This window comes from Dromiciops gliroides, chromosome 1 (assembly GCF_019393635.1).
Source record: "Dromiciops gliroides isolate mDroGli1 chromosome 1, mDroGli1.pri, whole genome shotgun sequence".
NCBI lineage: Eukaryota > Metazoa > Chordata > Mammalia > Microbiotheria > Microbiotheriidae > Dromiciops > Dromiciops gliroides.
Window position 1 is genome coordinate 143,677,700 of NC_057861.1, and position 27,223 is coordinate 143,704,922.

A 27,223-nucleotide genomic window follows, 5' to 3' on the forward strand; every position below is an offset into this window, starting at 1 on the left:
CTGGGCAAGTCACTTAACCCCAATTGCCTCATCAAAAAAAAAATGTAATTGGGAAATGTTTAACAAATAAATGAAAGTGTAATACAACACAGATAATGGTAATATGCATTTTAAAAAATTGTGACATGCAAGAAAACACATTTTTAATGTTTTTTTTTAATCAATATGTTATGTTTTGGTTAGTGTTATTTCTCATGAAAACTGACAGCATATCCAAAATAATAGAACAAGTCCTTGGAATTTACTTTTCACTGCTAAGGCAACTCCCAAGACGCTGTTTATTTTGTTCTTCCTTAACACAAGTCAGGGTCCATATATAGCTATTTTGCAGAGATGCAGCATGTTCTTTGACTCTGTAGCGGGATCTTCACTAGGCAAGGGTTGTTACAAACACCTTAGCTTCCTATTCCTTGCAATGAGTTTAAAACTCCATTTACCTTGTAGTACTCCAACACGGATTTTGAAAACCCCTTGGTAAATTTATGAAGTTACGCTTTTGCTAAGTGTAATGTTTCATCCAATTCTTTCAGTTGCAGATTTCCTTGAGTAATCATCATTCGGACTGTATCCAATCATTGAAAAGAAGCTGGAGGGGCAGCTAGGTGACCCAGTGGATAGAGCACCAGCCCTGCAGTCAGGAGTACCTGAGTTCAAATCTGGCCTCAGACACTTAACACATTAGCTGTGTGACCCTGGGCAAGTCACTTAACCCCAATTGCCTCACTAGAAAAAAAAAAAGAAAAGAAAAGAAGCTGGACAGTCGTGAAAGGCGGGGCTGATGCCACCAGGTTGAGCTCTTGTTCATCCTTACCTCTTCTGTGGCACTTTTATTTTTTTTTTTAATTTTTCCCTTGCCCAGTTCTGTAGATACTTGTGCTCATGTTCATTTGGTACCTGGCGAATTGCTTGTAAAATCTTTCTGTATAGAAGGAGTACTTCTTGCCTTCTTGTTGCCTGTTTGAGGCTTAGCGCTACAGGGGGTAAGCACCAGGGCAAGGCGAGCCCGAGAGCCAGACTTCGGCGATAGTGCGCAGGAGCGGAAACGCAGTTTAGCCAACGGTTAGGCTCTCACGAGGGAAGCTGGAACTCTAGGCGGAGGATGAGGAGGGAGGAAGAGGTGGCTGGTGGGCTGGTGGGCTAGGGAGGAGGGAGGACGGAGATAGAGGCGGAGGCGGAGGCGAGGAGCCAAGAGAAAAGGGAACGCGAGGAGGAGAAGGACCAGGAGAGAAGGGAAAGATGGGGAAGGGCTGGGGGGAAGCGTAATAATCTTTTTTTAAGTCAATATGCAAACAACAGTAATCAGTTTCTATTTGAATTTAACACCACTGGTCTACAGGATGCTTCTATCCTTTCCCCATAGCTTTGTATGATTCCCTAGGACCCACCATTTCTCCCAGTCTAATTTGATGTGCAAGCATTTGTTTGCCTGCAGAAAATTAGAATTAAAGATTTCCAATGGAAAAAAACCCCACATAATCCAGAACTGTGTCTAAAATAAAACAGACTCTCAGCCTTAGAAGGGTGTCCCTCTAATATGAAAGACCAGGATGGCCCATAGACCATTGTTGGATATGTTCAATGTAGGGAACTCCTGGCATGGAAATTCCTTCTATTGATAAGGTATCTGTAACATAATAGCTAGCATTCACACAATCACAAAGAAAGACAGGAACTGTACTTAAAGACGTTTTCAGGGGTGCTGAATACCCAAAATACCTTTTGTAGGGTCTGTGCCATAAGATGATTCACTTATTTTGGTTAAAGCATTGCCCCTGTTAAAAATGTAAATTTTTATCTTAAGCTCTATAGCAATCTAAGCCCCAGTTAAAAAGATGCCAGAATTCAGCACTCAGTCATAAACTCATAGATTCTCTGTCAATTCTCAAAGCACCAGCACTTCCTTAGAATCAGTACTTTGTCTTCAGTCCCAAGCATTTCACCAGGTAAAATTTCCTCTCCCACTTGAAAGAAAAGACCAGATTTGGACTCTTCTCAGAGCCCTAAAGGCAGAGAGTGAGTCTGGTTTCATGCCCTACAGCTTTGTGGCCCAAACCTCCCAGAGGGGGCTGCCTGACACATGAGGCTCTAAGGGGCTGAGGCTCCAGGGCCTTAGGCCTGAGCAGGGCCAGAAGAGGGACCTGGGTTTTATGGGAGTCGAACTGGGCTGGGAGTTCACCTTGAGGGGCCCAGGGTGATCCCCACGTGACCCTGATGTTCAAACCCCGACTTAAGTTTTGTTTCTTGACAAGTTATATATGGTTCTGTGTCTTCACATGGCACTGTTCTAGTGAGGAATGGGGACATTCTTGCCCAGAATATGATTAAGGCCTAGTGCCAAAATCTCATTGGTCAACTAGTATCACCTGATGGGTTCTTAGGCTGTTACTGTTATTCTGTATAAATAGCAACTGTAATAACTGAAATGTAAATAGGGAGATAGTAAAGTACCTTAATGTGATTGGTTGAGAGGGACCCCTTGACAAGGGGTATAAATACAGGTGAAGGACCTCATTTCAGTGCACTCTCTGGCACATTCAGAAGAATGCCCATCTTCAAAGATGAATAAAGAGGCCTTCAACCACCCTCTGCTGCCTGCTTGGATTCTTTGAGCTGCGTTTCTATCACACTCAATTTCGATGATCAGTGGACTCCAATATAAGGCCTCCTAGAACTCCCTGGGTCCCTAAATCAGGTTGACTCCCTGGATTGAAAGACCCTGATTAGCTGAGCACCATCTCTTTCCTGTCTATTCACTGCCTCTATACTTCCAGGCCATAAAGTATTTTTTCTAGGGCTTATTTTAAGAGAATGAATATATATATATACACACACACATATTTATACACGTGTACATATCACATACATGCACACACATAGATACAAATGTATATATAACATAATGGAGTAAAGTATTTAGAATTTTGTCCAAATGTAGCCTATTCACAGCCTAAAAAGCTTGCAGTGTTCCTAATCTCTATATAAAAATTTCCCTAGGCCTTCTCTGGTCTTCTTGATGCCTCTGCTATGTATTCTCTGTTCCTGGTCCCAGAAAAAAGTGTTCAGTCACTCTCAAGCCAAATTTGGTATCTGCTCAAGAAGTATTCTCTGGACTGAGTTATCTGTTATCTTGCCCATTCTTCCAATTCTACAGTTATCACTAGCCATCTGGGAATCTTCCTGATATCCTGGAGCCTCTGGCTGCAATCCTATAACCTCTCTCTCATTTCCCCCTCTTTTAAATCCCATTCCCTTTACAATCTGTGTCATAACATCTAATAGTTGGATTATATATTATCTCCCTTTTTTTTTTTTTTTGCTAACAGTGTTAGAATGTGTATGTTAGACAATTTTCCCAGTTTTTAAGTTCCTGGAAAGTAGAAAACATAAATAGATAAATTGAAAATACTTCCCATCTCTCTATCAGAATTCAAATGTGTGTGACACACACACACACATACACGTCCCATAAGCATTAGTTTATGAGGATCCTGGGGATAGGATGGCATGAGGTCACAGGGTGTATGGGAAAAGGAGGAGAGAAAACCCAAGGCAAATTTTGGGTTAACAATTTTGTATAGGGTCATGACATGCACGACATAGGCTAAATATATCAATAAGTAGCACAGTAGATAGAGTGCTGTACCTGGGGTTTTCCCAAGTTCAGATCGAGGCTCAGACACTAGTTGTATGACCCTGGCCAAGTCACTTAATCCTGTTTGCCTCAGTTTCCTCATCTGTAAAATCAACTGGAGAAGTCAATAGAAAACCACTCCAGTATATTTACCAAGAAACCCCAAATTGCAGGGGCGGGGGGCAGCTAGGAGAAAGCTAGGTGGCAGCTAGGTGGCGCAGTGGATAAAGCACCAGTCCTGGATTCAGGAGGACCTGAGTTCAAATCCAGCCTCAGACACTTGACATTTACTAGCTGTTGACCCTGGGCAAGTCACTTAACCCTTACTGCCCCACAAAATACATATATATATATATATATATATATATAGGAGAGAAGTGATATCCAACCCCATTTTAATTTTAAAAAAGAAACCCCAAATGGGGTCACGAGGAGTCAGAGACGATTGAAAAATGACTAAATATAAATAGCATTAAATATTTAACCATATTCAAGTTTGGCTACATATGAATTTTCTAAATCAGTTGCCCAAGAGACCTGGGTTCAAGTTCTAGCTCTGCCACTTTCTTAGGCAAATGTTTTGCCACTCTGGGTCTTCCTTTCCTCATGAGTAAAATAAAAGTCAGGTCCCTTCCAGTTGTAAATCTATGATCTTATCATCTCCTAGCCTTTGCTCTTGGCCGGTTGAGAATGGACTAGGGCCATTTAAAACTGTACAGAACCTTAAAAGATCACCTCATCCAACTCTTACCTGAATAGATGAGGAAATAGAGGTACAGAGACAACTAAGAGATTAGCACCAAAGCAGATAGTAATCAAGAGAGCTAGGATTTGAACCCATATCCTCTGCTTCCAAATCTAATGCTTCTCCCACCATACCAAGCTGTCTCAAGTCAAGAAGACCTGCAGTGGAATTCAGGATGCTAAATGACCCTGAGCAAGTCCCTGAACCTGCCAGCTTCAAGTTCCTCATCTGTTACAACGGACATAATCAGAGGATCTACAGTTCGTAACACCAATGATAACCATAGATATTGTAAGGACCAGTTAAACAATGACTATAAAGCACTTCGTGATGTCCAAAGCATTATATAAAGTTATTCTGTCTAATATTCGCTACTTTGGGTTGATGGGCTATTGAGAGGGGGACACGTAGGATAAGTATAACTCTCCTCCTCTGACTCCTTGGCTAAAAATTATTTGAGTTGTAGTTTATTAGTCCAGTCCATGACCCTGGAAATCATTAACTCTTGGGCTAGTGCAGTCCTAGAGGTCAGGAGAGGAAAAGAAAGGAGCGGAAGGGGGGGGGGAGGGAAAGACAGCTGGCGCATGCCCAGTCTGTCCAAACAACTTTCTCCTAACCCCTCTAGAGAGCCGTTACATCACACACTGGTCTGTTAAACTGCCCTTGTTGAACAATAAATACATACATAACGATATATTAGGCAGGACATGGAATACTTCTGAATATGCGAGCAGGAGCTGTCAAGATACAAATAATTTAAGTGCGCAGGTGTAAACTGAGCGAACTGAGTGAGACTACAATTCCCAGAATGCTGTGCGAGACACTCTCCTACTGCATGGGCACTTGCCTTAACCAAACTCCCTACCTTTCCAGAGCCGCAAAAAATCCGCTGTCACGATTTGCACAGAGTGAAGACACATAGAATTGCAGAGAGGGGGGAAAAATTGTCATGAATTCTTTAATGAAAAAAGTACTCAGCACAGAAAAGGCACCACAAGCCATCGGCCCCTACAGGTAAAAATAATAATAATGTATCCACTAATAATAATAATAATGCATTTGCTTAGGAATAATAATGCATTAGCTTAAAAATAATAATCAACGCTTTAGTTTACAACCTGTGAAGGGTTAGGTCGGGTGTAAGCCTTTACTTATTTTTTTAATAAACATTTTTATTTATTTTGAGTTCCAAATTCAATCCTTCCCTTCCCTGCTCCCTGAAGCGGTAAGCAGATATAAGTTATACATGTATAATTATGTAAAACATATCCATATTATTCATTTTGTATAAGAAGACTCGAATAAAAGAAAAAATGAAAGAAATAAAGTGAAAAATAGCATGTTTCAGTCTGTATTCAATCAGCATTAGTTCTTTCTCTGGAGGTGGATAGTATGCGTCTTCATTAGTCCTTTCAGATTTGGCTTGGATCATTTATTGTTGACAATAGTTGTCACTCACAATTCTTCATCAAACAATATTGCTGTTACTGTACACAACGTTCTCCTGATTCTGCTCACTTCACTATACATCAATTCATACAAGTCTTTCCAAGTTTTTCTTAAATCATCCTTCTTGTCATTTCTTATAACACAATATTCCATCACAATCGTATACCACAGCTTGAAGTGATGGGCATCCCTTTATTTCCAATTCTTAGCCACCACAAAAAGAGCTGCTACAAATATTTTTGTATAAATAGGTCCTTTCCCCATTTTTTGGATGTCTTTGGGATATAAACCTTATAGTGATATTGCTGGATTAAAGGGTATGCACGCTTTTACAATCCTTTGGGCATAGTTCCAAATTGCTCTCCAGAATGGTTGGATCAGTTCACAAATTCACCAACAGTGGATTAGTGTCCCAGTTTTCCCACATCCCCTCCAACATCCAACATTTTCCTTTTTTTGTCATATTAGCCACTTTTAAATTCTAAGGGCAGTAATTGGCAATTAAGGGAAGGTAGTTTATTATAGGTGGATCCAAGTTTCTAAAGACTAAGGAAATACACAAATAGTGAGAGGTGTCAGGAGTGGAAAAACCAGGACAAGTGGAAATCCCTTGTGTTAAATAGTCATAATGTGCAACTTAATACCGTCATTGGCTATAGAGTTGACATATGGAGAAAAGAAAATGTGAACAGGGATTTGTAGTACTTAGAGGCAGAGCATGGGTCTTGAGTCAGAAGACTTGAGCCTTGGCACTGATACTTACTAGTTCTATGGTTGGGCAAGTTCCTTAATTGGTTTTTTGTTTGTTTGTTTGTTTGTTTTGGTTTTGCCAGGCAATGGGGGTTAAGTGACTTGCTCAAGGTCACACAGCTAGTAAGTGTCAAGTGTCTGAGGCTGGATTTGAACTCAGGTCCTCCTGGTGCTTTTTATCCACTGCGCCACCTAGCTGCCCCCCTTAATTGTTTTGACTCTTTAAATGTGAAGGGTGATAATAATCATCATCGTTACTTCCATAATGTTATTTTGTTCTTGCTGTTTTTCCATTTACGTTGGTGGAGTCATAGTTTATACTGCTTTCCTTTATTATATTAGTTTAATATGTTTATTATACTATATTTGTTATATTATATTATACCACGAGTTTTTAAAAAATATTTTGTGGATACCATTGTTATACCCTGCTTTTCCTCTGGCTTACTTCGTGTTGCAAGAAAAAATATATTGATATCTTTTGGTTTTACATCACATTCATTTCCCAATATATTTCCTCACTCCCCACCACCCAGAAAGCCATGGGGGGAGAAGAGCAGTTCATTAAAACAAACAAAAATAAATAAGTAAAGCCAACCAGCATATCAATCAAGCTGGGCCAATATATTCAGTGTTCTACATTGATAGTCCCTCACCTATTCGTGGAACCAAAGGAACTACCTTCTTATAGCGTCATTGCAACCAAGCTTGGTCCCTATAAGCACAAAGCATTCAGTCTCTATTTCTTTGTTCTGTTGCTGCTATTCTTTCTATTTATGTTGTTGGAATTATTGTGCATATCCCTTTCCTTGATTCACATACTTCATTGTACCATAATTTGTTTAAACCATTCCCCAATCAGTGTACATCTACATTATCTACTTCCTTCTCTTTAGTCATACTCAATAATGCAAATATTCTGATGAATCTGTTAGATCATTAATTTGAGTTTCCTTCAATGATGCAGGTGCAAGCCATCCATATCCCCCCATCAGTCCTCTAAAGTAGGTCCACCCTGTTTTCTTGAGATAGCAGTGAAGCCCCCTGGCCACCCATCTGTCATCCCTTGTCATAATGATGTTTTTTCTGCCACTTAATTTCATCCAAATCATTGTTTGGAATATGTCCCAATTTATTTACACCCGCTTTGTGTCTCTCCATTGCCTAAAATTTGATTTTGTATAGATGATGCTGTTCTATGACCCATGTAATAACAACAATAATAAATCTGTGGTCTATTATATTTTTATTTATTTCATTAAATATTTCCCAATTACATTTTAATTTGGTTTGGCTTCACTCAGAGCAGTTGTGAGCAGCATTTACCTGTGCTTTAAGTGATTATGCTACACAAATGGAGCTATAATCATCTTACAACTCTAATTTCTAGTCAAAAAATAACAAAAAAAACCATATTGCAATCACAGGACTGACTAGAAAACAAAAATCTCACTTGATATGTCACCTGAATGTCACTGACCATTGCCAAAGTTAGAGGTCAGTGCTGGTTGGGGACAAATATGTTACCTTTTCCTGTTGTAAACACATTTTCTGTACACTCAGCACTTCTATCCAAAAGTTATTGCCAGGTTGGACATTGAACTGAGATCTCTGCTCTCTAAGCCATTCGGCTTATCTCACTGCCAGGGACAATTTCCCCCAGTCCTTTTCCAAACTGACTACACTAGAGAAGAAGGTGCAGGAGGCATCCATCACTCATTTGTGCATTCATCCACATAGAACATATAATCAGGGGGGCAGCTAGGTGGCGCAGTGAATAGAGCACTGGCCCTGGATTCAGGAGGTCCTGAGTTCAAATGTGACCTCAGACACTTGATACTTACTAGCTATGTGACCCTGGGCAAGTCACTTAACCCTAATTGCCTCACCAAAAAAACCAAACCAAAACAAAAAACCCCATATAATCAGGGGCTGACAGCATATGCTGAGGAACAGTCCCAGTTCTGTTGATAAACTTAATAGAAGTGTGATTTAAACTTTTTTAGAATTCTGTTTTGTTGGCATTTGGAGTCATGCTGTTGAGGTTCAAACTAAGAAGAATCTAAATTCAGCTGAATTTAGTTACCTAGTAATAAAATTCAGCTAGGTGGTGAAGTGAGTGCTGGTCCTGGAGTTGGGAAAACCTCAATCCAGAAGTGACCTCAAAAACTTACTAGCTGTGTGAACCTAGGCAAGTCACTTAACCCTGTTTGCTTCCATTTCCTCATCTGTAAAATGAGTAGGAAATGGCAAACTGTGAAATTGATTATTGATGACTGATTGGTTCATTGTTAGGAGTTTTTAGTTAATCACTGTAACTGATATCTGTGGATCACTGTAGCATTTGTAAGAGTGTAGGTACCCAAATCTTAAGGGCTACAAGCTGATCCTCTCTCTTGAGAGAGATAAGGAAGAAGAGTGGTGGATAATCCAACCTGCTCAGGAGATGTTTTGCCCAGCACTGGGTCTCTCTGGTATTGTGGTATTTTGCACAGGACTGTCCAGAGGATATTACTTAACTCTGTTTTCTCTGTTGCTATGGACTCTAAAGACCCCTCTTGCCAGTCAGTGTCCCACCCTTCAGCTTTCTTAGTTTAGTTTGCATCACTGGTACTTATATAATCAACAAACTGTAGAAAAAGCTCCTCTGATTGTAATGTGTTTCTCTGGTCACTGAAGAGCCATTGACCTCTATAACTGGCAGCTGCTAGCCTTGCTAATAAGTAATGTCCAGACCTTTGTGCCTCAGATTCTCTTCATAACAGATTTTTATCTGACAAAATCCTCTAATATCTTTGCCAAGAAAACCTGGAATGGGATCACTTGGGATCACATCAACAATGAAATGAAGGGACTTATTTTAATTAATTAAAAAGTTAGCCAAAAAAAAAGTTAGCACTGTGTTAGAAGTGCTGTGGGGGGATTTTTTTTTTTTAAAGAAGTGCATTGGGTCTTTCTATACACTTCTTCCCCTAAGTAGTGTTAAAAATATATATTTTCATAACTGTCTCCTATGGAAAACAGAACGAGAAATTCACGGAACAGATCAGAGAGTAGTTAGGAAAACACAGCACCAATTTATTCTCCCAAGAGCAAGCAGCATGTATATGTGGAGACTCCTTCCAAAGAAGAAGCTCAAAATCCTTTTTTGAGTGAAAGTATTTAAACCTTCTTTGTTCACTGGTACAGACCTTGATCATCCAAGTTTTCAGTCTCTATTGGTAAATCAGTGAGATCCAGATTGATTAACTTTTGGTTTTCCTGGCTTGTTAATATAGGATGTTATCAGTTCCATTAGCATAATACAAATCAGTTTGACAGTTCAACTTAAAAGCAAAAAATATAACAAGAGTATATGAGGGGCAGCTAGGTGGCACAGTGGATAGAGCACAGGCCCTGGAGTCAGGAGGACCCAAATTCAAATCTGGCCTCAGACACTTAACACTTACTAGCTGTGTGACCCTGGGCAAGTCACTTAACCCCAGTTGCTTCACCAAAAAACAAAACAAAACAAAACAAAACAAACCAAGAGTATATGATCCAAAAGGGGTTTTCACAAATAAGGATACTTAGATGTTTTTACAAGTACTGGGAGGATGGCTCCAGCAGATGAAGGTGTTTATTAGAGAGCCATAAAATCTACCAGTTATTCTGGGGAAAGAAGTCACAGTAGATGGAGCTTATCTTCTAGCTATAAACTCCCAGACATTTGGAAAGGCAAATGGTATGCAACACCCCAAATAACTCTGGGGTTTGCTTGACATACCAATATTGTTTGGGTTCAGCTGGAGTTCAGTTAGAGAGCATTTTCATCTCTTTGATCCTAGGTTTCATAAGATTCCTTTGGATAATAAGGCAGCTCCATCAAATCCAGGGGGTTTTATATTCATTAACCATCTAGATTAGTAAATTTTGCATAACAATAGCAAGGCTTTTTTATGAAAAGAAATGCCAAAACTTTTAAAATATTTGAACAAATATTTAAGCACCTGTTGTGTACACAGCATTCATTCCTCCATACATTCATTTTGTGAGAGTTGGAATAATGCCCCCTGCTGGGAGGAACATTTTGTGAGCTCTGGCCTAAGGACATAGCCACGTGGCCTTGGCATCAGGAAGTGATGTTTGCTCATCAGTACTGTTGATCAAAGCAATCAGCCAATTAGCTTGGAGCTGTGTGTGTGTGTGTGTGTGTGTGTGTGTGTGTGTGTGTGTGTGTACAGCCCTGTTTCCTATTTCACAAGAGGCTTCTGGGAAGAGGAAGGGGAGAGGGGGCTCTCTTTCACCTGGGAACTCATTCTGAGTTGAGCTGAGATGCTGGCTCCCGGAGATAGATAGATGAAGGAATTTTGGCCTCTTTCTCCTCACCAAATCCTTATGCTCCTTAATAAATACTTAAAAGTCTAAACTCTTGCTAAAGCTTATAATTTTTGGTGACCACTCATTAGATTTTTAGACAGTCTAGCTAGAATTTTAGCCCCATGTAGATAGCAACTTTACAATTTGGACCCTTAAAAAAATTACTGCTTTCTTTTGTTGTTATTTGACCTTCATTTCCAAATAGCTCTCTCCTATCTCCCCTACCCAGATCTGGATCCATTCCTTGTAACAAAGAATAGAAAGAATGAGAAAAAAAGTTTAGCATAACCGACACACCAACAGTATCTGACAGCGTATGCAGTGTTTTACACTAATGTTGTCAAACTCAAATAGAAACACATCCTAGAGAACCACATATTGACTTAGAAAACCACAAATCAACATTTTCTAGGTTATATTGTATTTTAATTTATTTTGTTAAACATTTTCCAATTACATTTTAATTTGATTGAAGCAATGCTAGAGCCAAATTTGACTCCTATGTTCTATATCCATAGTTCCCCCACTTATATATAGAAAGATAGAGGGAACTGCTCTTCTCCTTTCTTCCCTGAGCCAGGCTTGATGTTTTAATTACACAGCTTTCAGTTTTGTTTTTGTTTTGTTTTTTAATAATTTTTTAAAATGTGCGTCCTTACATAAATATGGAATTTCTCTTTGCACAGACTCTCAGCATTGACTTAACATTATCTCCCATATCTCTCCAAATTTTAGCCAGGGTTTACTGATCAACCGGACATTGTATGTCTCTGGACAGGTTGGTAGAGATCCCACAAGTGGAAAGCTTGTATCAGGAGGGCTGGTGGAAGAATTTAAACAGGTAAGAAATCATTCCCCTCTGCCCAGTTGGAAACCCTTCTCTGCATAATTAATATGAAGTGTGCCATCAGATTCAATCATTTTGAGTGGTCCCAAGTTTGGTCATTGTGACCAGCTGATATAATTAAATGTTACAAGTTATAGCTAATTTCCCTTTTAGATATATCTCAAGAGATCCAAAAAGAATCTACCTCCCCTTCATTATACACATCTTAGTAGGGACTGCCAGTGCCTAGGAACCATACAGGTATATGGGATTTGAGGAATGAATTTGCATGGCTATATGGGGTAGTGGATAGAGAGCTAGCTGGCCTTGGAGTCAGGAAGACTTGGGTTCTAGGTCTCTGCCTCCACCGTAAGCTGTCCATGGGATTCTGGGAAAGTCACCGTGAAAAGCCCCATTATACCAAACATTAGTACAAAGATGGATTCAATATCTCCAAGCTTCCTGCCTGCCCTGGGAATGGCCCATGACTTCATCAGTGTGTTTTGTTTCATTTTTGGCTTAGACTTTCATGAATCTGTTACTGTAAGTCCTTTTAGAGAACAAAAACTTTATCTTTTGCTTCTCCTTGTAACTGTCTCCCCCTCCAAAGGAAGGTACTGATGATGGGCTGGAGGCATTGTAGTGGGGCGAAAGGAGAGGAAGAGCAAAGATGAACCATGGCTGAACTCTTGATGCAGTTCTGGCCCTCAGGTCAGAAGTTGGTCCTTCTAATAACATCTAAATCGACATACTATCCCTTAAAATGGTTCAGAACTTCAGAAGATGGGACATGGTTACTGCTTAATACAATCCTCAAATTTTCTTTAAGCAGCTCAGCTCAGACGCTGCCTCCTACAAGAAGCCCTCCTGCTCTCAGGAGCTGTTAGTGCTTTCTCTCTCTCTAAACTATCCATATATATTGCTCTGTTAAAATGTTCTATCCTCAAGTCAAGGAGAGTTTTCTTTTTCTTTTTTATCTCTTGAAATAGTAAGCACTTAATAAGTGCTTGTTGGATTTGATTTTTAATAATAATTGACTTTTCCAAAGTACCCTACATAAATTTTCTCACTGGATCCTCACAACAACCCTATAAATTAAATCGTACATACATCGTTATTCCCATTTTATAGATGAGTAAATGGAGACCCCAAGAGGTCATAGGATCATAGATTTAGAGCTAGCTGTAAGGGAATTTAGAGAGCACTGAGCCCAACCCCCTTCATTTTACAGATTAGGAAACTGAAACTGAGAGAGATTAATTATCTTGCCCAAGGACACCCAACCAGTAAGTGTCTGAGGTAGAATTTTAACCCGTCTGCTGTTCAGTTGTTTCATTTGTGTCCAATTCTTTGTGACCTCATTTGGAGTTTTCTTGGCAAAGATACTGGAGTGGCTTGCCATTTCCTTCTCCAGCTCATTTTACAGGTGAGAAACTGAGGCAAACAGGGTTAAATGACTTGCCCAGGGTCACACAGTAAGTGTCCGAGGCCAGATTTGAACTCAGGAAGAAGAATCTTCCTGACTCCAGGCCCTACATTCTGAAGTCTTCCTGAGTCCAGTGCTCTTAGTTGCCCAAGTTCACACAGCTAGTCAAGCGTCAGGCAAATTTTTAGAACACACATCCTTCCTGAATTCAGGGCAGCACCTTTTCCACATTATGTGGCCTCTACATGGGTGACAAATTTTTCCTAATGGAAAAGTATGCTTCTTTTCAATTACTTCACAGAGTTGCTGTGAGAAGCACTTCATAAACTTCAAAGCACTAAGTAAACACAAACTGTTACTCCTCCTCCTCACAAAGCTGTGTTGGCCGCTTCATTGCTGGACCCAGGAGATGAGGAGTGGACTGTTTAGCCGTAGAGACCTCTTGAGAAGACCACTACTGCAAAACAACTTGGCTGTCCAGTGAAGTTCCTTGTAGTCATTTACTCACTCACCAAGGATTTTCTTAAGCTCTGAGTGCTAAGTAGACTAAGTGCCGGGAATACAAAGAAAGGCAAAAGACAAGTAACATGCCCTGTCCTCAGGAAGCCTACGTTCCACTAGGAAAGACATGTAAATAGCTAAGTCTAGGGTGGGCCAAATAGCTCCTTTATTTTTTGTTTTGAATTTATAATGCCATAGCATAATATACAGTATTCCTAGGAAAGGAATTTACATTACATGTGAAAAATCAAATCTCAGAGGCAGCTAGGTGGCACAGTGGATAGAGCACTGGCCCTGGATTCAGGAGGACCTGAGTTCAAATCTGACCTCAGCCACTTGGCATGTAATTACTAGCTGTGTGACCCTGGGCAAGTCACTTAACCCCAATTGCCTCACCAAAAAAATCCCCCCAAAAACCCCAAATCTCATAATGGCAAAAAATAAAGAAAAAATAAATTTCAAAAAGTTACTAAAACATCAGATCCCTTTTTGACTTTTGGCCCACCCTATACATAGAAGATATACATAGATATATACAGAATAGATGGGAAGTTGTCTGAGAGGGAAAGGGGCTAGTGGATTTGGCCTGTAGTAAAAGGTTTCTTTTGGCTCTGAGAGAGAAAAAAATATTCAGTGGATACAGTAAAATTACAGTGTTTTCCTTTAATGAACAAGAAATTAATCATAGAATTTGAAGTGGAAATAAACCTTAGAGATCATCTAGTCCTGGGTGTTGTAACAATTGGAATGACGCCACCTGCTGGAGACTTATTGTAGAAAAGCTCCACCATGAGGTGAAGGTCTCTGAGGGCAAGACCATGCATCTTTTCTTTGGCATCAGGAAGTGACGTTTTCTTGTGGGAGGAAGAAGGGGGAGCCTGGTGCTCCGATTGAGGCTCTTTTCATGTGGACTCTGGCGGAGAGCGGAGCTAGGAATGCTCTCTCCCTTTAATAGATAGATGAATGTAGGCCTTTCTCTTTCTCTTTACCAAATTCTTATTCTCCTTAATAAATGCTTAAAAGTCTAACTCTTGCTAAAGCTTATAATTTATTGGCGACCACTCATTAGATCTTTTAGACAGTATAGCTAAAATTTTAGCCCCCTTACAGTGTCTTAACCTTTTTTTGGTGTCCTGGACCCCCTTCTTCAAAGAATGTTCTTTAAAATAATAATTTTTAAATAATATTTTTAAATAATTGAAGGAAATGCTAAATTTCAGTTGGAGGTGAGTGAAAGTAGTGTTGATTCTAAATATGATGTTCTTTCCACTGTAACACACTGCTTGCCATATCGATCAGAGAATCTCAAGAGTTGGAAGGTTATTTAGTCCAACCCACACCTAAACAAAAATTCCAGTAACTGGGCTGGCCAACCTTTGTTTGAAGACCTCCAGTGAGCTTTCTATCTTCTGAAGCAAACCATCCCACTTTCAGAGAGCTTTTCCTCAAGTAGTTTAAATCTGTCTCTCTGCTGCCTCCACCCCTTGCCACTGGTTCCGCCCTCTGCCTTCAGGCCCTCAGAACAAGTCCAATCCCTCTCCTAAGTATTAGCTTTTTAAATGTTTGAGGGTAACTTTCTTATCTCCAGGTCTTCAATTATCCAGGCAAAAGATCACAACTTCCACCTCTTTGGACCATTGCAAATCAGATTAGCAGGTTGTATTGGCTTTTACTGTCATAGCCTAGGTCAGCGCCTCAGGAGATTTCGTTAGAGTTCTTTCAAGTTGACATAGAATTATTACTGGCCATTTGGCTGGTGTAGAGTCTTCCTAAAAACTATGCTGTCAGCTAACCAGCATCGCTCCCTCTTCTTCACCAGAAGAATATGAAGGAATTTGTTGCAGACTACTAAAATTTTAGGTCAGTTCTCTCTCTAGTACTCACCTAATCCACCACGGTTTGAGTTCCACTAAATCTTTCCTGTTGAGTATTGGTGAAAGGGAGACACATTCTTTATGTTCACCGAAGGAGGCCTAGATTTTTGGTTGGGAACCTCTCCCAGAGTTCTGCATCACTTGTGTCAGAACATATTGGGAGCTGGAACCGAGGGAGGAGGAAGGGGAGAAGTCCCGGCCGTGGTTCCTCCGTTCCGGGAGAGCCATGTGGACCCCAGCGGGGCACCGGGGAAGGGGGGAAGGGGCACAAAGGGATGGAGGAGGTGAGGACCATGGCCAACACTGAGCACACCTTCATTGCCATCAAGCCCGACAGCATCCAGCGGGGCCTGGTCGGGGAACTCATCAAACGTTTTGAGCAGAAGGGATTTCGCCTTGTGGGCATGAAGTTCCTTAGGGCCTCAGAGGAACATCTGAAACAGCATTATGTTGACCTGAAGGACAGGCTTGTGAAATATATGAACTCAGGACCTGTTGTAGCCATGGTCTGGGAGGGCTTGAATGTGGTGAAGACAGGCAGAGTGATGCTGGGGGAGACTAACCCAGCTGATTCTAAGCCAGGAACCATTCGTGGGGACTTCTGCATTCAAGTTGGCAGGAACATCATTCATGGCAGTGATTCTGCAAAAAGTGCTGAGAAGGAGATCAGCCTGTGGTTTAAACCTGAAGAACTGTTGACTATAAGTCTTGTGCCCATGACTGGGTCTATGAATAAGATTTTAAAAATGGATATAGATTGGACCCACCACTCTTAGTAGCTGTGGTATGTGTGTGTGTGTGTGTGTGTGTGTGTGTTCATCACAGAGTATGAATATGTGTGTATGTCTGTGTGTGTATATGTGTCTATCCCTGAATACATCTCATGCCAGGGGATTGAAAGGAATTGGAACCAGCATTTTCTAAAACAGTCTTGTAACCCTGTTCAATAAAGCCTTGGAAATTTTAAAAAAAGAACATATTGGGACACCAGTAAGCATGTTTTATTAGCCTAGGAACAAGGCCAGAACCTTATGCAAAATTTCTACACAAGACATTCCAAGGAATAAGGTGGGGAGACTGTGGGGCATGCTACCTACTACTTGGGAGTGGTCAGGTTCATGCATTTCTTTCCTTTGGGCTACTGTTATAAAAGGAGGAGAAATCGGTGAAGTGCATAAAATTTGGATTTCACAGCTATTGCTAGAGTAGTATTGCTTTCCTTAGGCCCTGAGCATAAGCGCAAAGTATTGCAACAAGTGAGATGAAATAGAGATCCCAATGCAGGGGAGCAAATTCACTTTCATACATGTTGCTAATGTTACAGGGTTAGTACTATTAAAGTTTAACATGGCCAGCTGACATGGGTCTTCTCCTTGAGACACACCTTGAAGCAAGAAAGATAAGCCATTAGGCTGCTGCCTGAGCGGCATGAGGAGGACAGAGATGGCTCCAGAAATCAGAGCTGCCTCACCAAACTTCCCCCAGCCACCACCAGTGGAGGATGGTCCTCCCTCGGGTGGTCACACCCAATAAAGAAACTTTCCACAGTCAGATTGATGTGGGATGGAATTAGGGTCAAATTGATCGTGACTCGTTCCAAAAAGATTACAAGACTCAGTGACTCAGTTTCCCAAGTTTTATTGTAATACTATGAGTGAACACAGGGAGAGAACCAGAAAGGTGGAAAGGTATCTCTTGAATAGGGAAAGAAAAGACAGTTATATTTATAGTATGGATAAATTGATTATCAGTCTCATTATAATAATCTCTACCTTAGGGAGGTACAGGGGAGGGCTTATCCTAATTTGGAGTTCCTGGGGTCCTAAGCCAACCCCCAAGGCAGGTACCTTTTTCTGCGGAGGTGTGTTTTTGGAGTTTACACATCATAACGTGAATCTGGGGACAAATTTGGCCTTTTCAGTGCATGTCACTTTTTGATTCCCATTCTTGGTTTCAAAACATCTTCATTTATCATTTATTTCCAGTTTGAATTTCTATACCCTGTCAGTTTATCATTGTTATAGTTAAGCTCTCTCTGACCTGCCTCTTTATGTTTTTGTTATGGGTGCTGATTAATGTGGGTACACAAGAACCTAGGCCCTGACTTATATTAATGAAGAAGTTATCCATTAACTGGGGTCTGAATCCTTCTTAGGGCTCATATCTGAATTAGGGCTTGGGTCTTAGGTTTTTCTGTTAACCCCCTTTTTTTTTTGCCTCCTACATCAAGATGATCACCCCACGGGACCACCATCGGTCCTCTATAAAAGTATTTGCCGGGGCAGCTAAGTGGCACAGTGTATCCATCGGCCCTGGAGTCAGGAGGACCTGAGTTCAAATACAGCCTCAGACACTTAACACTTACTATGTGACCCTGGGCAAGTTACTTAACCCCAATTGCCTCACTGCTCCCCCCCCCAAAAAAAAAAGTATTTGCCTGTCTCCTGCTTGAGGAGATAGTTATCTCAGAGTACCATGTCTCTGTGCCATGTTTTCTCCCTTTGGAACTTGTCTCAAGGTTTTTCTTTCTGTAGTGCCCAAATAAAATATTATTTTATTTTGATTGGATTTGTGTGAGAGAGGGTGCAATTCTTTTTTTTTTTGTTTTTTTTTGTTTTTTTTTGGTTTGTTTTTGCAGGCAATGGGGGTTAAGTGACTTGCCCAGGGTCACACAGCTAGTAAGTGTCAAGTGTCTGAGGCCGGATTTGAACTCAGGTACTCCTGAATTCAGGGCCGGTGCTTTAACCACTGTGCCATCTAGCTGCCCCTGAGGGTGCAATTCTTTAAAGAGGAATTCCTAAGGACCCCAAACTCCCCACCAATTTCCCCCATAACACTAAGATGTGGTCAGATTGAGAACAATGACTAGAATATATTTCTGGAAGGATAAACTTGATTCAGAAGAAATAAGAGATATAGAAGAGTTGTTCCTCTGAATTATATAGTATATATGTGCATATTATACATATTGTATAGCATTTTATATTAAGAAGACACATTTGTGTGAGCAAATGTAAGAACCACAGTGGGAGAAGCTTGATGGAAAGTTCTGGAGTGAAAACCAACAGAGTCAGAAACAGAATAGAAATGGTCATTAGTCTTCATTAGAAACCACCTGGACATGGGGCAGCTAGGTGGTGCAGTGGATAAAGCACCAGCCCCGGATTCAAGAGGACCTGAGTTCAAGTCCAGCCTCAGACACTTAACACTAGCTGTGTGACCCTAGGCAAGCCACTTAACCCTCATTGCTCTGCAAAAAACAAACAAACAAAAAACAACACCTGGCCAGAAAGAAAGAATAGGCAAGTGAGGAAACATCACATACCTCATGTGGCAGCATGATAGTACTGAAGGGGGATCTTCAGTTATCTATATATCTGCTGGAAATCAATCTTCGGCAGAAGCAGAACAATAAACAATTTCTTGACTTCCCTTGATGATAATTTTGTCTTTCAACAGGTAGATAAACTAGCAAAATAAACTTTTTCTTAAGTTGATACCAACAAGGATAAACTGGTTATGGGGTGAAAAAAATAGGAAACTGGGGAAAGTGACCCTTCCATCTTAGAATTATGGAATAGGATAGGAAATCTGCAAAGTCTGACATGCTTCCTATATTTCAAAACTTTCAGAGAAATGATAAGTCAAAATAGTGTTTAAATGGTTTAATTTCTTTTTTGGGGTGAGGCAAATGGGGTTAAGTGACTTGCCCAGGGTCACACAGCTAGTAAATGTCAAGTGTCTGAGATCGGATTTGAGCTCAGGTCCTCCTGAATCCAGGGCCAGTGCTCTATCCACTGTACCACCTGGCTGCCCTGGTTTAATTTCTAATATGATAAATATCAATAGATACAACCCAGAGAAACAAAAGGTCTTTGGTTGGGGGGGTGGTTCCTCATTAGTTTTGGGGGGTTTTGGGGTTTTTTTTGCGGGGCAATGGGGGTTAAGTGACTTGCCCAGGGTCACACAGTAAGTGTCAAGTGTCTGAGGCTGTATTTGAACTCAGGTCCTCCTGAATCCAGGGCTGGTGCTTTATCCACTGCACCACCTAGCCACCCCCTCCTCATTAATTTTTAAGAGTATAAAACCTAAGAGGCAGAAGTTTGAAAACCACTGCTCTAGATAAAGTCCCTCATCCTATTCTTATGGAAGAGAAAAAAAAAACAAGGAGTAGGCAAGTGCATTCAGAAATAGTTGACCAGATCTATGCTTGCCCCTGTGCCATTAACATTTTTTATCAATGATTTGGATAAAAGGATGGCATGTTATTGAATTGTCAGATGACTGAGATAAATAGCTAATTTGTTGCATGACAAGAATGAAATCCAAAAACTTCAAGTCAATGACCATTTATTAAGCCCCTTCTATGTACCAGGCACTGTGCTAAGTGATAGGGAGAAACAAAGAAAAACAAAAATAGGTCCTGTTCTCAAGGAACTCTGAGTTTAATTGGGTAGGCAACATGCAAACAACTAATGTACACCAAACCTAGAGGGAAGACATTAAGATCAAAGAGGATTGGGAAAGGCTTCTTTTATTTAAATTTTTTTTTTTTTTGCCAGGGCAATGAGGGTTAAGTGACTTGCCCAGGGTCACACAGCTAGTAAGTGTCAAGTGTCTGAGGTCAGATTTGAACTCAGGTCCTCCTGAATCCAGGGCTGGTGCTTTCTCCATTGAGCCATCTAGCTGCCCCCTGGGAAAGACTTCTTGCAGGATTTTAGCTTTAACTTGAAGAAAATCAGAGAAGTTAGGTGGTAGAAGAGGGGTTGGGGAGAATTCCAGGAATGTGGGCTGGCCAGTGAAAGTATCTGGAAAGTAGCTCACATAAAAGAAACAAGAAAAAGCTTATGCAGTGGAGGGGAAGATGGGGGAGGTGCGGGGGAGTGATTGAGCCTTACTCTCATCAGAATTGGCTCAAAGAGGGAATAACATGCCCACTCAAGTGGGTATAGTAATATATCTTGCCCTTCAGGAAAGTGGGAGGGGAAGGGGATAAGGGTGGAGAGGTGAAGGAAGGGAGGGCAGATTGGGGGAGGGGACAGTAAAAAGCAAAACACTTTTGAGGAGGGAATAGGGTGAAAGAAGATAGAAAATAGAGTAAATATCAAGGGGAGGGAATAGGATGGAGGGTAATATAGTTAGCAGTAGTAACTGAAAGAAATGATAAGCAGAATGCTATCAGAAGGACTTATGAAAAATGCAATTCATCTACAGAGAAGAAACTGATGGTATCTGAATACAGATTGAAGTATAATTGTTTTTGTTAGTTCCTCTTTCTAAAGTTATTTTGTCTGTTTTCTTTTACAACCTGACTAATGTGGAGATGTTTTGCATGATTACACTTGAATAAGTTAAATTGGATTGCTTGATATCTGACGTAGGGGCAGGGAGGGCGGGAGGAAGAGAATTTGAAACACAAAGTTTTTTTAAAAATAAATGTGAAAAAATTTGTGATTTTTTTACATGTAACTAGGGGGAAATGCTAAAGAAATAAATAAATTTAAGATTAAAAAAAAGAATTAGGAGATGGTGTGTCATAAGTGTGAGGAACAGCAAGGAGACCAGTGTTAACTGGATCATAGAGTATGTGAATGAGAGTAAAGTATAAGAAGGCCAAAAAGTTAGGAAAAGGCCAGGTTTTGAAGAACTTAAAAATTTAGAACAAATCTAACAAAACTGAATAGGGATAAAAGTAGTCTCTTAACAGTTGTATTTTTTAAAAATCACCTTTGCCAGTAGGAAATGAGAGAATCATGATTAGACATAAATTCATTTGAAAGAGATCTTTGGGCTTCAGCATCTTGCAAAGTTCATTTTGATTCAATACTATACTATGTCAGCCAAAAAATGCGACTATGATTCTAGGCTCCATTGTAAGAGCCACAGTGTCTAGAACTAGGAAGGTTAGTGCCCAGAACAGACTACATCTGAAGTATGGTGTTCAGGTCTGGACACCAAATTTTAAGAAGGACATTGATAACCTGGAGAGTATCCAGAGGAAACCAACTGTGATGGCAAATGGCCTTGACCCCTGCCATCTGAGGAGAATAAATTGAAGGAACTAAGAACGATTCAGATGGGGGGCAGCTAGGTGGCACAGTGGATAGAGCACTGGCCCTGGATTCAGGAGGACCTGAGTTCAAATCCGGCCTCAGACACTTAACACTTACTAACTGTGTGACTCTGGGCAAGTCACTTAACTCCAATTGCCTCACCAAAAAAAAAAAAAAAAAGAATGATTCAGATGGAGAAGAAAAATCCATAAGGGGAACATACTTTGTTGTCTTGAAGCATTTGAAGATGTGTGGAAAATGGATTAGACTTTTATTCTTGAAAGAACAGCTGTTTTTTCAATCTCTTCAATCTATAAAACTTAACAACTTGGAGCATTTACATTGAAATGGAAACAAAAATCAGTCAATGCCTCCAGCTTTGTGCTTTGTACCAACAGGCTCTTGTAAATGTGGGAGAAATTCTCAAGGCTGGAGGCTGTGACTTCAGTAATGGTGAGTGATTTGATTTTAGCTGTTTTATTGTATACTGGAATTTGTCTGAAAATAGGAAAGGATTTTTAATGGTAGGATATCATTAGTCCTTGGATTTGTTCAAAGTATGATGGATCTGGGAGAATCCCATTCAATTCTAGAGTCTAATGAGATTGTGTCCATGTGTTTTTAGTGGTAAAGAGTACTGTTCTACTGGCTGACATAAATGACTTCAATCTTTTTAATGATGTCTACAAGCAGTGTAAGTTATTTTTCATTTATGTCTACTTGTTCTCATCTACTTTTCCTAAGAAATGGATTGCAGCATTGGAGACGCCTTAATCCTCAAATGTTCTCTGGAAATCTTGGTGATCTTTCTTTTTAAAATTTATCTCAGTCTCATTAATAAACATATATTTCATTAACTAATTAAAAATGATTAGTTCTGTGGTATGAACCATTTCCCTGATTGTTTTTAATTTCTAGAGGTTTCTCTTTATACCCCTTATTCTAGGTCCCTGAACTTAATGAAAATAATTCTAAATGGAAGCAAAATCATGAGAATATAAATTGATCACAAGATCTGAAATCAGCAGCAGAATAATACCAATTTATAGGAGAATCAGGTGAATTCTTGTTACAGTTGGGAAGCATCATGTATCAAAAAATAATCAAAGATAAAAACATGAAATCTATCATACATATATTGATGTAAGCTCCAAATGGGGCTGGGAACACATCCCTTGCTCTCCTAATCCCTTGTTACTTTGCTTACTCCTTGTGAAACATTTAGTTGTCTCATCAGAGTTCTTTTCATGCAGAATTATTTTACTTCTAGTTTTCAAAGGTAGTTTTCCAGCCAGATCTGCTTACCAAGTTGCTGCTTTGCCTCTTGTAAGTAACAACTCTTACTTCTTCTCATTTCCATACATAGGACTATAGGGCCCCACCTTTTGGTACACTGTGACACTAGGACCCAGAGGTATCCAGGCAGACACAAGTTAGAGATGACCCGCATAACCACTGTGCATAATTGTCTCTTCACTGGATCAGGAGTTAGACTGCTCCTGAATCTGCCACTAACTTGGTATAAAACCTTGGGCAGAGTTATTAATCTCTCTGGGCCTGATTAATTCATTTGAAGGAGGAGGAGATTAGGACAAATCAGTGATCCCAACAAGGATGGTCTACTCTGCCACAAGTTTTGTACATGTAACATCAGAAAATGAGGTGTGTGGTCTCTCCCAATGCCCCTACTATGTAACATGGCAGATGACAGAGTGAGGCCAACTCATTGTGTAATACATTCATATTCTCTCTCTCTCTCTGAATTTGGCTTGCTCCTCTAACTTGTTCTTATACTTTTGTTGTTGTGTAATTTTTCAGTCATGCCCAACTCTTCCTGAGTCTGTGTGATGTTTTCTTGGCAAAGATGCTAGAGTGGTTTGCCATTTCCTTCTCCAGTTCATTTTACAGATGAGGAAACTGAGTCAAACAGAGTTAAGTGACTTGTCCAGGGTCACACAACTAGTAAGTGTCTGAGGTCAGACTGGAACTCAGGAGGATGAATCTTCCTGACTCCTGGCCTGATGCTTTATCCACTGCACCAGCTAACTGCCTGGTTCTTACACTAGCAGATCTCTCACCACACAGTTACATTCAAATTCTCTTAGGATTCAAGGAGTAACTCTTGATAGAACACTTCCTGTAACAAACCACTCTAGCTTTTGAGCCCCTAGTCTGGGTGTTTTCTGTCTATACAGTTCGCCAGCCACTATAATGATACCTTTAAGTTTTAAACAACAATGATTTACTTAATAAGACAAAAGAAACATTATGGTTATTAAAGTAAATACACAAATAATAAAATAAACCTAGCTCACACTCTCCCATCAATGCATTCGATAACTTTGGGCACATGGAAACACATGAGGAAAGAAACCCCCATGTGTTTAGGGTAACTTGTAATTCTAGCCTGCAAGCCTCCCTGGTTTTTGTCCATTCTGGAACATCTTCCCCAAGTGGCTTCTCCACTTGCTGCTTGCTTGACTGTCGATCCTCATCAGCTGGGTAAATAATCTTCTCTACCCAGACAAAACGTTTTTTAGCTCTTTCAATGAACCATCTCCCTTTAAAGAGTATTTCAAAAGTGTTCGTTCTTCATGTGAATGACTAGCAGTTGTTTGAGCCAAACTTATCAAACCTGGCTCTCTCTGGGTTATATAGATCAGCTATCCCAGTAATCTACTCCTCAGGGTGCCAAGCTTTCCCGTGAGAACAGAACTCCTCATCCCAGGTGAGGTTCATTCATTCTTTAAGCCAGCTCTTTGCCAGGCTCATCACAGCAAGCTGCTAAAACCTCTGCGCTTTTCTTTTTCAAACCAGAGGTGGCAGCAGAGAGCAAGAAGCGCTTGTAAAAAGCTTTACCTTTTCCAAACTCTAATTGAAATCCGTTCTTTCTCTGACCAATCGCGAATCTGTGGTGGAGACCTCCCAGCTGATGGCTCCTAAATACTGCCTCTCTGATGCCCCAGTGGAGCATCTCTTCAGCCCTCCTGCTGTGTGTTCATGTCTTCTCCACGTTCTTCTTTCTCTCCTCCTTCTAGTCTTGAGTGATTCCTCTTGTTCTTCCTAACAGCTTAAATGAGAACCTCTTGACTCTCAGTTACTCACTTTTTACTTCAAAAGTCACAACCTCCCGCAATTTCTGCTATCAGATGGACTGACCTCTTTCGATCAAAGTTCATAGGATTTCTCATTTTCTTAGCTTTATCCTCTCTAGTTATAAAGCATGTACATGCAAATTGGCAGTCATACCATCATGCTTTGCAGCTCCCTAAAATTCCCCACACAGTAGTCTTTTCTGGTACCTTTGAAACTGTTTTCTTCAAACGCACATTTTTCTAGTTTTTAATAAATATAAGCCCTTTCTCTGCCTGTTTATGACACTAAACTATTCCCACATGAGTGAGGCATCACTCCACATTTGACAGCTTCTGAACCCTCACTTCTATACTACATATAGCTTTCCAAGACTGTATAAATACTGTATTAAAGCTGTGTTTCGGGGCAGCTAGGTGGCGCAGTGGATAAAGCACTGGCCCTGGATTCAGGAGTACCTGAGTTCAAATCTGACCTCAGACACTTGACACTAGCTGTGTGACCCTGGGCAAGTCACTTAACCCCCATTGTCCTGCAAAAAAAAAAACAAAAAAAAAGCTGTTTCTTTAAAAAAAAAGTTATTTTTCTACTCCTACTAGACATCAAAATGTTAATTTGTAACAGTGAGGTATATCAAATCCTTTTTCTTCCTTGACACAAGAACATTTTCTGTTCTTTTCATCACTGATTACTCCTTAGGAATAGGGTCCTAAAGAGACAATTGCCTTATAATAGATAGACCTGGAAATTGCCCCAGCCCCAGCTGCAGTTTGCTTCTTACTCTAACTGACATCTGTGTCTCCATATGCCTCTTTCGCTGCAAATACTGGGGAAATAAAGAAAGAGGAAGGGTAAAGGGTAGAGGAAAGGAAAAGAGGACAGGAATTCCAAGGCCTAGATATAGGGCCCAATTACCTATCTTCTCTTTATTGCCAACTTAAAAATTCAGTGTACCTCAATTTCTGAAGGCAAAGGATATTGTTCCATGAACAAAACAAAGTTTGAAAGCCATTGGGTTGGATAATCTCTTAAGTCTCTTCTAGTTATCAAAGTCTGTTATTCTATCAATGGGAGGGGACAGGAGGGGCATTTTGCTCTCCAAAGGAGTCTACAAATTGGAGAGCCCATTTCTCACCACTCCAAAGGAAATAGTTTCTACTTTGTTATCGTTTGTTTGTTTTTGTGGATAACATTTGCAGTTGGTGACAGGGAGTGACAGAGACTTGGGGTCTGGCAGATCTTGGCTCTGATATGTGGAATTGTATAATGGCAAGTAACTTAACCTCTTCTACCCTCAGTTTCCTCATCTGTAGAATGGGGAGTGATAATGGCTGTTATATTTGCCTCAAAGGGATTATTGTAAGGATAAAACAAGATAATTTATGCAAACCCTTTGTAATTCAAATATTCTATATAAATTTCAGTTAACAGTAATTCTCATACTTGGCCTTTTTTTTTTTTTCTGTTTCCTGGCAATCTTTTATACTATAATGTCTCCTTTATTCGTTTTTCCTTGGCTGTTCTTCTAGCATCTGGTTTTAGGTGGAGTTTTACAATCCACTCCCCCCTTTCTACAGAAGTACAGCTTCCACTGACTTCAGTTGACTATCCACTGCCAAGCATTTATTTACTACAGTGGAGGGGGGGGGGAAGGGCTATTGGTATGGTTTAACTGGGGTATGAAATACCCTAAGCAAACTTTTAAAAGGGCTGCCTTGGAAAAGACCAGCACATGGTGCATTTTTAGGTGTTTGAGATTGTTTTCGTCTTTTTTAAAATAGATTTTGTTTCCTTATTTTCTCACAGGGAGCTCATATGGAAATTGAAGTGATAGCTGTGCAGGGGCCACTCACTTGTGTCTGATCATGAAAAGAAGCCTTGTCTGCGCTGACAGTGGCATCTGGGCTAGAGTCACCATAGTGCTTCATCTTCTTCTAATTTCAGCAGTTTTTGTTGAAAATCCTCAGCCTTAACAAAATGGCATTCCAATGACTAACTTTAGAAGTTGTCCCAAGTCAGGGGTAAAGACAGAATTAAAGTTATCATAACTCTGAATTGGCAAGCAGAAATGAGAAATCAGCTACCAAAAATGTTTAAGACAGTGTAAAGATTAGAGATTGGCAGGAACAATGTTTAAGTAGCATCACTCACATAGCTTATCACCTATATCCCCTAAGGATGAACACTTGTCATTATACCTCTGATCCAAGGCTTCTTAGACTTTTTGGTGTCATGAACCCATTTGGCACTCTGGTGAAGCCCCCAGACCCCTTCTTTGAGTAATGCTGGTTGCTTCCATTAATAATTGAAGGAAATGCTAAATTGGAAAATAAAGATAAGATTTCTCTTCTTACCCCTACATGAAATCTGTCCAGGAAGCCCTTAGGAATTCATGGACCCCTGGTTAAGAACCCTTGTACTAGGAGAACAATGCACACTGTTTATATAACCTTGGATAAATCACCGAATTGTAGTTTCCTCATCTCAAACTTACTAGCCCTCAGTTTCCTCTTCTG

At 40.3% G+C, this 27,223-nt stretch overlaps 1 protein-coding gene and 2 pseudogenes across 1 annotated transcript; 2 read left to right on the forward strand and 1 right to left on the reverse strand.

The window, feature by feature from the left end:
- Nucleotides 1–488: 488 nt before the first annotated feature.
- LOC122746583 lies at nucleotides 489–4,620 on the reverse strand (annotated as a pseudogene).
- A 601-nt stretch (nucleotides 4,621–5,221) lies between these two features.
- On the forward strand, nucleotides 5,222–27,060 carry LOC122736816 (2-iminobutanoate/2-iminopropanoate deaminase-like). Its single transcript, XM_043979222.1, has 6 exons — nucleotides 5,222–5,390; nucleotides 11,670–11,775; nucleotides 22,013–22,067; nucleotides 22,240–22,308; nucleotides 22,885–22,940; nucleotides 26,514–27,060. Exons 1-6 carry the CDS (start codon nucleotides 5,326–5,328, stop codon nucleotides 26,568–26,570), a joined length of 408 nt encoding a protein of 135 aa, XP_043835157.1. The 5' UTR covers nucleotides 5,222–5,325; the 3' UTR covers nucleotides 26,571–27,060.
- Nucleotides 15,855–16,297, forward strand: LOC122736793 (annotated as a pseudogene).
- Nucleotides 27,061–27,223: the final 163 nt, after the last annotated feature.